General features: G+C 43.2%; 1 protein-coding gene across 1 annotated transcript; it reads right to left on the bottom strand.

Annotated features, from left to right (window-relative positions):
• Positions 1–4364: 4364 nt before the first annotated feature.
• Positions 4365–11817, bottom strand: LOC124292485. The gene is made up of 2 exons (XM_046729575.1): positions 11043–11817; positions 4365–10844 (listed from the first exon to the last, which is right to left on the bottom strand). Exon 2 carries the CDS (start codon positions 9945–9947, stop codon positions 4974–4976), a length of 4974 nt encoding a protein of 1657 aa, XP_046585531.1. The 5' UTR covers positions 9948–10844; positions 11043–11817; the 3' UTR covers positions 4365–4973.
• Between the last annotated feature and the right edge of the window lie 227 nt (positions 11818–12044).

Genomic DNA, 12044 nt, shown 5'->3' with positions numbered 1-12044 from the left:
GAAGATGCTTGTGGAGATTGTGTACTTTCTTTTGAGTTGTTCCTGGTTGCTGCGGGGCACAGGTGACCGAATGATCAAGGATCTACACCTCTCAGCTGAGGTACCCACTTGGCCTTACAAGGAGACGCGGCTGTTGAGTTCGAGCCCAGGTTTAACCCGATTGTGACCTATGGTTTGGCAGCGACTTACTAGTGGAAAAGAGGCATTATAATGACCCGGGTCATGTTGTGCTTTCCTGGTTAGTTTGAACAAAGCAAACCAGTGGTTGATATGATGAGCAACGGTTAAACAGGAAATGATAGCGTACACTGAACTAGTACTCATGTGCCACGACTGGATATGGGATTTGTACGTCATTAACCGGTTCGAATCTTCAGGCATATGTCTTTGGTTGAAAGTATTAAGGGCAACAGAACCAACATGTTCAAGGTTAAAATTGATAATAATTTATTAGAAAACAATTGAAAACAGAGTGAGTGAGTGATTGTGAATGAGCGATATATACGATATCGGTCTGTGAACGATCCCACTGTGTTTCCAACGAACCAATGCACATGGTTGTTTAGAGCAGGACAAGCTTATTCTCTTTGTGAACATCTGATCACTGATCATCGTCACTGTTTTTCAGTGATCCATTCATATACCATTTTCACTGCTATTTGAACTTTTAGTACCAATGGAATCTGTTTGGACGGATAATCGAGACTGGCTATTCTTTGGCATTTACGTCTTATGTTTCTAACATTTACAACTTCAACGCATCAGTGACAAAAATGATGTCCGAGGCAATTAGCTAACTTGTGCCTCATTTTGGTGTTTTTTTCTTGTTCTTGTTTGATCTAATTTTTTGTGTGTGCATGTGCGTGTGTGTGTGTGTGTGCGTGTGTGTGTATGTGTGTGTAAATAGTTGATTAGTCTTTGCATGTGTTTGTGACGGGAGTCAACGGAGGGCCAGGAAACGCTCATCTATTCCCACACATAAGCCCTATTTGACAGTGATTCATAAACACATGGCCATGATATAGTAGGAAACGTAAAAGCGACTCTGCTTTTAGCAGAGATTTCTTATGGTTATGGAAATAGTTGTGTCGCTTTGGAACACTTGGGATGAGTGTTGGTGTGTTGGGATTGGCTCGGGCCTGGCATGGAGGGAGCAATAACTTGTAGAATGTCTGCTGGTTTGGTCGGTACAATATCTTACAACTCTCATAGCAGTGTACTTCCAACCATCGACTCGGTCATCAAACACTGAGTTAAAAGGGGCCTTCATTTAATTTGCCATGTCACATAAACAATACCGTTATTCTACTTATAACTCTCAATGCATTTAGGCCAGGTTACTAGAACATTGCTAAACTAACATACAGTGCCAAACATAGAGTTGTATAAAGGTTTAATATGAACATTTTTTATACGACCCATCCGGAGACGTTAACGCAGATGGATAAAAGTCTGCGGTGGAAAGGGGATGAGTATATGCTCCTAGAAAGAGTGAGTGAGTTATATTCTAACGTCGCCTCTGCATTAGTTCAGTCATTGAGTAGTGAGTAAATGAGTTTTAGTTTTACGCCGCACTCAGCAATACAAGTCAAAACATTCATTACATAACAGTCTCGTGTCCTATTGACTGGGTTCCATCCTATTGCGCAACTTAGTACAATAACCAGCCCAGAATTTTGAGACCTATTCATTCAACTGGATACATAAATGATACATCTAAGCACTTGTATATTGCAACACTACGCTCCTTCTAATCCTTGCAATCACGTCGTGCAGCGTGCTCTGTCGTACAGCGTGCTCTGACAAACGGAAATCTGGAAATCGTGGAAATCTCAAAACGAGGCTCTGCCGCTAGAAAGTGTGGCGGTCTGGTACGGATTTCATATTATATCAATCACATTGTGCGTTACAAAACTACACTGAATACGCGCAAAGATCACACATCAGGTGTAACCAGTGAGCCAGATGACATGTGAATCATTTTACGAACTCATCAAACAGAGGCAGTCTGTGACGTCTAAGTTGAGGTCATGCTGTCTACACCTCGCCATAAAGTATAGAAATACGATGTTATTAAAGTTCAAAATTAAAATTAACTTGTAAATACCATTTTCATATGAAACAAAGAACTGAAATTCAGTGTAGCCCTAGTTGTTTGTGGTGTCTCTTTTCACTTTCACACGAGAAACTTCGGATCGGCTGAAAAATTGGTCATTGTCTGAATAGGTTAATGAGACTCATGTTTCGGTTTGTCCAGCTATATGGCGGTGGTCTGTAAATAATCGAGTCTGGACCAGACAATCCAGTGATCAACAGCATGAGCATCGATCTGCGCAATTGGGAACCGATGACATGTGTCAACCAAGTCAGCGAGCCTGACCACCCGATCCCGTTAGTCGCCTCTTACGACAAGCATGGGTTACTGAAGATCAATTCTAACCCGGATCTTCACGGGTAGTCATAGAGTAAAGAAGGTAAGAGTGGAATGTGTTTGTAAACAACCTATTATTTTATGTTCTCGGGTCTATCAGATTGCCTGGAATACTGCAGATATCAACGTTATGTTACTGTATATTTTTTCGTCGATCAAAAGAAATGTATTTATTGAAATAAACACGTTTCTTGAAAAAAATCAGTGTTATGAAGAATAGCTTTTACAATTATATGATATGCAAATTCTTTTAATACTAGGGTATCTGAGACTAAAAGATCATTTTAGCTGTACATTTTCGGAAATAGAGTTTACATATATGGCATTATTTAACCGCGGACACAGACAAAATTACTGTGTTATATTATATGTTGAAAATAGCAAATATGCTGGTGATATGGTCTCACGCGTCAAACAAAAGCAAGGTTATATTTGTACTAATGAAAGCACATATCCACATTTACGTAATACATTAGTAAATAAAGAAATACCATTTTAACATATCAGTGAGTGAGTATGGTGTTATGCCGCTTTTAGCAATATTCCAGCGTTATCATGGCGGGGGACACCAGAGATGGGCTTCACACATTATACCCATGTGGGGAATCGAACCCGGTTCTTCAGTGTGATGAGCGGACGCTTTAACCATTAGCTAGGCTACCCCACCACCCCTTTAACATATCAAAATAGTGTGAGTGAGTGAGTTAAGTTCAACGCTACTTTTAACAGAAATACATCACACCGGGTGGGATGAAACCTCGAAGTGATGCATAATTCACACGTTAAGCCCAATGGAATAAAAACCACTTGTATGCTGCCGACACCTTTGAAGCTGGGATTCGAACCCACAACTACACAAGGGACGCATCATCTAAGGCAGAAACACCAATAACCATAGTTATGCACTAAGTTACCGAGATTCCCCAGACCTGATCGCCGTGAGACACGGTCCCTGCTGGGTTGCTCATAAACATCACAGGGGCCCATCCTCGGCGCAAGTCAGGATGCTAATGATCTGAACATTTGACAGACATCTGTGGAAATTAACAGACATCCAAGGCAGCAAACAGACTTCTGAGGCTGTGACGCAGTCAGCGGTCAACGCCTGGTGAAATAAACCCATCTCCCAGAAAACCCCGATTCCACTGAGATAAGATTATGGCATGACACGATAACGTGTTCAATCAGATTTTGACATTCGTGATATCTAACAGAAAGCGTTATCTGTTTTAAGGGGTAAGTGTTGATTTTGATATATGTGCTATAGAAAGGTCGGTATTAACCGTTGACAGATTTTAATGACTACAACACAGTGTTTTGGTTGCTGATTGATAATGGCGAAAAAACAACCGTATCTGAGGCATGATTTAGTTAAAAAAGTAGAGGCGATGAAAACAAATAAAACTTGGGTTGTTTTAACTTTTCCGGAAAGTGATTTGGGTTTAAAGCCGCTTTAAATAATATTTTAATAGTGCATGGTATAGGAAGAAAGCCTGAAATGAACGTCGTGACCGATGACGAACATTTGGACAATGAACTAAGATCAGCGGATCCTGGCGAGGATAAGAGACATTAATCTCAGAATTCATTTATTTTTTTCTGAATTCGTTATTTTAGATGAGGAATCCATTTAAATGTGTCATTCCAGTATATTGCCCTGAAAAACCCATTCGCGGAATTTGGCTCAGTCTAAATTTCAGCTAACATTCTCATTCATTGTGTTTAATGTGTCTCGGGTGTATCGGCAGATCAGGATATGCTTATACTTTTCGCGAACACCTGGTGTCTTCACTCATTTTTTCAGAGATCCATTCATATGATTGTCACCACAACTGTGTCTCTGAAATTCAACTGAATTCCTTTGGGTGAATAACCGAGACTGATTGTTCTCTGGCGTTGCCATTTTAGATAAAAAATGAAGACCAACAAGTTATATTTCTACATATTTACTTGATATAAGATTAAATAAATAAAATTTCCTTTAAATACAAATAAATGTTAGATAATATCATATCCCCACTTCGAACAGCTAGCATCTCATGTTTTGTACATATGTCTATATCACAGCAAAGTGTCAGTCACGTGGGTATCACATTCCGGAAATGACGTTGGGCTAGGGTTATCGACCCTTGTTTTGAAAATTCTCTGCCTTGGGTCAACGCTTCTCGCCGAAACCACACCCGGAGAAAATGTTTTGCTCCGGTTCATGACAGTGTGTCTACTTGGTAATATCACCCATACATGTATACACATTAGCTACTCTAAATTGTGCCTTTTTCACGTAACGTTAGAAACCAAAAATAATTTAGAGACAGATATATGTAATCTTAGTATATACTGGCACACTATAGTAAATCAGCTAGTTGATACTTGTCATTTACTACTTGTCACTAAGTACATTGTTAAAATGTATCCATTTGGCATTGTTGCCCTGCGAGACTTGGTCACATATCGAAAAGTCCCAGAGAATTTTCAAGGGTGTTCTTTAGTCAATCACACGAAACGAACAGGTTCCAATATCCGATGTGGAATCCTGCCACAGTTAGTGCCTGTCTGACAAGTCAGAATCACTGTCACGTGACTTCTTTCCCTTTGAACCGTGTTTACATTTAGGAGAGGACGGTGTCTTGTCTGTTTTTTCCTTCTTCGTTTTCGACTTCGCCTTACTCTTCTTCTTCTCCTCCATCTCCTCCTCGTTGTCGTGCTGTATTGACATGATGCGCTGCCTCACATACACAAACGGCCTGGACTTCTTAGGCAGGGGGGTTTCTTTGGGAGGTTCTGGTTTGGATTGCTTCTGGCGATACTTGGCAGCAGCTGCACTTGCTCCAGGACTAGAAACTGGAGGGGGTACGGGCTTCGCTTCAGGTTCCTTCTTTTTCTTTGAGAGAAGTCTCTGCATGAATCCCATCCCTTTTTCTTTCTTTGGGGGAGGTTGCGTCTTTTTCGCATCGTCCGCTGACTCCTCTGCTGATTCTTTACTGGTCCTCCTCCTATCACTAAAATCTGTCTGAGGATCTGATGACGAGACATTGGAGGGAGTCAAGGAAAGGGTGACAGAATCTCCTGAGGCAGCAGACATATAGGAGGATGTTGATATGTCTGAACATGAAGAGGGGGTCCTGGTCTCACAGATAGCTGGAAGTGATGGCCTCTGTTGGGGTTTAGCTGTTTTCTGGGCTTGGGAGTAGAGTTCTGGTTGTGGAGATGGTTGAGGATCAGCCTGAGATGCTTTGACTGGAATCTTACTAGGTGAGGTTCCTCTTTGTTGATTATTCTGAGAAACCTTTTTCATATCCTGTAGTTTTTGGGTAGGAACAGTGGCTATTCTGCCTGGGGCGGAGTTGTATCTAAGTAGAGGTAGACGGCTTGTAGGAGACTGGCTCCCAAGGCGAACAGTCGAAGGACTGTCGACTGAATACTGTCTGGGTAAACTTTGTGTTCTATAGCCAACATTATCCTTAGATTTGTCCTGCCCTCGACCTTTCAAAGTGGTTATCGGCTGTGGTTTCCTCACTGGAGATCTTTCATTCCGTATGTGCTTAGGCCTGTTTGGATCCTGGTCCTGGTGGGACTGATCCTTTGGTTTGAGAATAGCCTTTGTCTCTGCCAAAAGAAGCTGGAGCTGTTTCTGTCTTTCGTCCTCACTAGGTGACCCTGGTGACATCTTCCCATCTTTACAGCTTCCCGTACTGTCGACCATCACAGTAGGAGAACTCTGCCCTGAGGAATCAGAACCTCTGGTTCGACTGAGAAACGATTTTCCGAAAAATACATCACCCTCACAGCCACGGGGCGTGGGGCTGTTCAGTTTCTCAGATACATTTCTCAGCTTTGATATGCACTGAGTTATTCTTCCGTCAAGAGCTGCAGGATCTGTCTCCGTCGACACATCATGTCTCTCAGCCCTAGATGTCATAGTGTCCTTATCTTCAACCCTAATTTTAGGAACTATACTCTTTTGAGAGGTAGAACCTCCAAATTTACTATCAGCAATTTGTTTGGTCTGACTAAATGTACTAGTTGCTTTGTCAGTCTTCGAAACATAGAAAGTCATGGTCCCTTTCGAAAATAAGTGTCGGATAGGGGTAGATGTCTCTTTCTCGAACGTCATTTTCGACACTGTGTTCACACCAACACTGACGGAGTTCCTGAGTGGCTCTTCGCGTCTCTTCAAGAGGGGACTACCCTCAGGGGTAGAAGCAGGTACGAGAGTTTGGGTTCCTGCTTCAGCAATTTCAAACGAGTCGGTCCATGTTTCGCTGTCCACCATCTCAACATCTTCTTCATCAGTAGTCAGATCATCAAGCATGAAATCAAAGTGTGCTTCAGGAACAACGATAATATCATCTACGTCTATCTCACTTAGTAAACCTATATATGGCAATGATTCTGTTGAGGTTGCAGCATCCCTGCTCTCATATCTCAGTTGGTTCTCAAGATCTTCAAAGTCAGTGGATGTTGATATACATTTGTCATAAAGGGTGATGGTAGATGTTTGTGTTTCACAGTCAGTCACATCAAAGGTATTTGATATTATTGATAAGGCCATTGTACCGACATCTTGAGTCAAGGGCATCTGAGGCATGGTACAACTATCTGCGAAATGTTTCTCCTCCATGAACAGAGACTGGTGTTCACAAATAGCACAGTCTATCTTACTTATATCTGTCTGAACTTCTTGAAACGACATCGTTTTGCCACATAACACTTCACGGTCTGGCGTTACCTGAGTTTCCTTGCATTCTGTCTCTGGTTTGTCATAGATAAGGATCTCGGTTGTCATAGACCCTTCATCGCGGAGTTTGATGATGTCTGTGGACGTCTCGGAGTCTTCGGTCTTTATCTCCACACCTGTCTGGGCATCGGTCATCACAAGCCTTTCGGTCAGTGTCTCATTGTCCGCTACTGTGATGAAGGTCTCAGTGCCATTATCTCGCATGGTCACAACCTCTGTATATGTTGAAGATTCCATGGTGATCACTGGGTTCGTACACACGCCCATTTCTATGGTAGCAGGTCGTGGAGGGGAGACACCAGTGTTGATCATCTGAGGTTGAGGGGTTATGGTCCACTGGTCAACATAGTGTACGCGAGGGGTCCCTGTTTCCTTGTCACTGGTGTTCACGTCTAACGTTTCTGTACTTGCACAAGATGTTAGCACTTGCATGTCACATGTTTCTGTGGTCTTTGTTTCCCTTTCTACACACTCTGTGCCCACATTCATGTCATGGCTTGGTGCTCTTTCAACACTACTTCCACGTCTCGATGATGGAGGATCAGTTACAGTTGCAACTGACTGAGTAATAGCTCCAATATCTCCTTTAAGTTCTTTAACAGGACTTGTTCTTGAATCTTTCGTATAGGATTTTGTCTGTATCTCCTTATCATGGATCATAGTCTTCATTGTGTTAGTTGCCTTCAGTCTACTCTCTGGACTTGCCTGTGTAGTCTTATCGCCCTGGTTCACTTTCCCTGTAGAGGTAGCACGGTCAGAGGTATTTACACCGGTTGTAATTGTTGCTCTCTCAGACGTGGACAACTTCTCCGTCCAAGTTACCTTACTCTCAAGGCGTACAGGAGGCATTGAGGTTTCCGTGTCCACACAGTTCACTTTCTCTGTCCATGTGACTTTACTGGCCTGTCCACTGTAGTCAGTTCCTATACCAGTATCACGTCGCCGGACACGGAGTGTTTGTGTATTAATTGTCTTAGCATCTGGGGCTGCCATTGTGAAAATGTCCTTCATTACTATAGGTTCAGATGAGGTTTCTTTTTCAAGCATCTCTGGTATGACTCTAACTGGATATATAGTGTTGGTTTCCACATCAGTCATTTCAACTGGTGCCTTCTGATATCGTTCCCGTTCTCTTCTTGTCGACCTCCAATCACCTGTATGTCCACGAGCTGACAGTGAGCTAATAAAGTCATCTTCTGACTCAATGCCTATTGAAGATATCTCTGTCTGGATCCTTCTGCTACGTATGGGTGTTTTGGGGGATGATATCTCAGCCTCTGCTCTTCCTGATAAGCCACCAGTGGCGCTTGACGGTTTGGCAGCCGGGCGATTAACCCTACCTGATGCAGAGGCACTGACATCCTGGCTAGGCTCTTCGGCTTTCATGGTCTGGACATACTGATCATACACAATCATCTTTTCTGTCTGAGTTTTCAGTGATCTAGAGTCAGTTACGGAAGTCATGGTCCCTTTAGTTTTGGAATCATAGCAATAGACACTGACACCTCTGTCCCTCATTTCCGGTGTATCAGTGCACGTTTCCCGCGACGTAAGCACGACTTTGTCTGTTTGAACTTCACCATCAACGATTTTCTTGGTCACATCGGATGACATTGTTGTGCCACTGTCAACCACCGTCCGAATATGGTCCGCATCTGTTTGTGTTTGCTGACATTTGCTCTCGGTGAAGTCTTCTGCTACACCGTTGACATCAGAGCCATTTGACACTGAAATATGCCCTAGTCTAACATCCCCTGGAATAAAATGTACCTGATTCATCATGTCACTGGGCACACAAGGAAGACTGGGCTCCAACAACAACGACATCTTCTGCTGAATCTCCTTCTTCAACAATAGCATCTCTACACCCTTGTCCTTCATTATTATCTGTGTCAAGCTGCAGGTACTTTGCAGGTTCTCGTAATTCTCCTGCAGCCAGTTTTTGTTCTCAATAAACTGCAGTACATTGTCACCAACCAAATCGTCAATCTTTTTCAGGAGTTCTTTTTCAGTTGAACGCACTTTGGAAATGTAACTTATAGCTAGATCACGAATCCGTTCCCGGATTTCTTTTATAAGTGTTTCATACTTTTCAATGACTTTCAGTCTTTGCCCCGTCTCCCCCATCCTACCTTTACACTGCTGGAGCAGCGTGTCAAGCGTCACCTTGTATTTCTCAAACCCGTCACTGAAGCAACACACGTCGTGATCCCGATGATCCTGGAACGTGCAGACCACACATATACACTTCTCACAAGGCTCGCAGTAGAACCGTACAGTCTCCTCAGGATGGCTCTTACACTCAATATCCTTCTCACCTTCAATATCAATTAAACTATGCTTCTGGGTAACCTTGGTTGTCATATGAAGATCCACACAGTTTTTACATAACAACTTGCTACAATCCAGACATTTTGAACATGCCTCGTTCCTCCGAGGCCGAACGGTGTGACATATTTCACACGGGGGGACTTTACAACGCGTACGTTTTTGCACCACCTCGGTTAGATTTGACACGAGGAAATTGTCCTGTAACCTCCGAACTCCGCCGCTCGGTATCTCGGTCTTCTGACGACACAGAGGACAAGTGATGTAACGGCTGTAAACTCCATACCGAGACGGTCGTGTCGAATCCGCGTCAATCTGTTTCTGCAAACAGCCGGAGCAGAACGTGTGTAAACACACCAGGGTCTTCGGCTCCTTAAAAGTCTCCAAACAAATCTTGCAGATCAGAAACTGATCGCTAATCTCCTTCATTAGTTTTGTGCCCGTAGCCATATTGGAGAGTGTTTCTCAAACAAGGTTGTTTATTTTAGGAAAATTTCTAATCTGGCTTCTAAGGCCTATCTGTTGATGATTATACCATCAGTGCTGAACACTCACTGATCCGTCGTGGTGGTATAAATCCATATAAAGTACTTTTGAATAATATCTTTTGTATGATACAAAACAAATGTTCATACCTGTTTCACAGATATCCATGAATTTCACCACTGTCGTTCAGATAGTGAAATAAGTGCGAAACAATTATACAACAAACACCTTCTGTTCACAGATTACCACGGGAAGGTGTACTCACAAGCTCTTTCCTTACTTCATAGAGGGAAGATTTTTCCCACCACTGTTTGATAGCTTGTCTCGGTATGGTGGTAGGTAGTTTTATGCAGGGTAATGTTTACGTGTCGAGTTCCGTCGACTGCAGCCGGCAGAACAGCTGATAAGGGCTGTGAGGTCTTCAACAACTTGTAATGAATTTAACAGCTCGGCTGAAGTAGGTAACATAGCATAATGCAGATATGTTGCAGTTATCCACACACGGGGTATCACATACAGCAGGGGGCTGCCGGTGGAGGCATTCAGCCACCTTTATGGTAATAACCGTGTCGGCCGAGCGAGTCCGTACGTTCTCACTTCCGAGTGCTGCGCTTGCATTGTTCGTAGCACCTTCACAAGCAGCACTGAACATCTGGAATCGTTCTTCGGCTCGGTCGAGCTGGCATGGGAAGGCGATGCACAGAAATCAAAATCTCTCAATGTTTATCGAATTATACCTCGTGAGAAAGTTCCTCATGCTAATTGGCCCATGCGGCATGCTATTGCTAAGCGTTAGAGACTGGCTGATTTCACCAGCCCTCACTTGAAGACCTTGACATCATGCCATCGAGATTCCATGATCTGTGAAAGAGATAAACCATGATTTAGTTACTTAAAGAATAATTGAGACTATTCTGATTTGCTATATTTTCAAGATCTATTTTCACAACGGTGAAGAGAATACTCACAGCGTCATAGATTAAGCGTCGATAACACACACGTAAACAAACGATGCATAAACACAACGGTAGAAAACACCTGTGAAAACATTATATTTACCTGACACACAATCGCACGCTACAGGCGTCTTCGCAATCAATACAGACAGCCGTTGGTAGCAGGGTACTAGTTTGGACGTTTCATTACAGCAAATCACTCCATGAAGTCAGTTCGCTTTGTCAGCATCTTCAGAATGTCTGAAATAGCCCGTTCTTCTTTCTCGTAGCACACTAGACCCTTGTATGTGATCTTGAACTAACAATACAGCCTTAAACAGCCTCCACGTCCAGTCTTTAAATACCTGTAACGTCCACTGAGTCAATAGGTGGCCAAAATGTGTACTCAGTCCCGTTTCTGACTGACCACGGCTTAAACGATTACAGAGACATGTAATAGTCGGCACTGACCAGCCGGCCCCATTAGCATCCTGGGTCGGCACGGTAGGCAAAGGAATGTTAGAACTTCTCCGGGAAACAGAAGCTTCGTTATGTTCTCGCTGGGTACAAATAGAGGTTCTAGTGTTCTGGACCACCTCACACACGCCTCATGATATATTAATCTTCCTTCCGCTCCTCATATTTCCGTATCAGGTTTTTTGCAAACGCTGCGGAGTGTTTTTATGCGCTGTCACTTTGTAATCCATTTATAGATATTCCTTTGTAGCCAGCGACCGATGCCGTGAAATTCATGAATGATAAATAGGCGAATGGGTATCCAAGTATCTACATTATCCCCCGCGTGAACGAACCACCGTCTTCATCTGCCAGGGTTTGGTCCGTGTGTGCCGGCATGCATCAGAATCGGCACCTTTCCATTGATAAACCACTCCGATCGCTGTCAGAGTCAACATCCCATCTCCACGTGCCGTGACGTCATCATCTCGCGCGTTCTCACAGACTCCCACAGACTGCTCCTCTGCTCCAAGTCGCGGTATGCTATATCTGTGTGTGTAGAAAACCTTAGCTCGGCCGTGCAGACTGTTGACTAGATAACACCATCCCTGAGGCTTCAAGAATGACATACGCACGTTCATGACACAAAAAAACATCGCATTTCTTTTAT

The sequence above is a fragment of the Haliotis rubra genome, unplaced genomic scaffold, assembly GCF_003918875.1.
Source record: "Haliotis rubra isolate DU_JTF1 unplaced genomic scaffold, ASM391887v1 Scf519, whole genome shotgun sequence".
In the NCBI taxonomy this organism is placed as follows: Eukaryota; Metazoa; Mollusca; class Gastropoda; order Lepetellida; family Haliotidae; genus Haliotis; species Haliotis rubra.
Note: the sequence above shows the minus strand (reverse complement) of the source record. Positions and strands in the feature narration are given on the sequence as shown.

Excerpts from the sequence above, each read along its gene's own strand:
- LOC124292485 (XM_046729575.1), bottom strand. The coding sequence starts at position 9,947 with ATGGCTACGGGCACAAAACTAATGAAGGAGATTAGCGATCAGTTTCTG.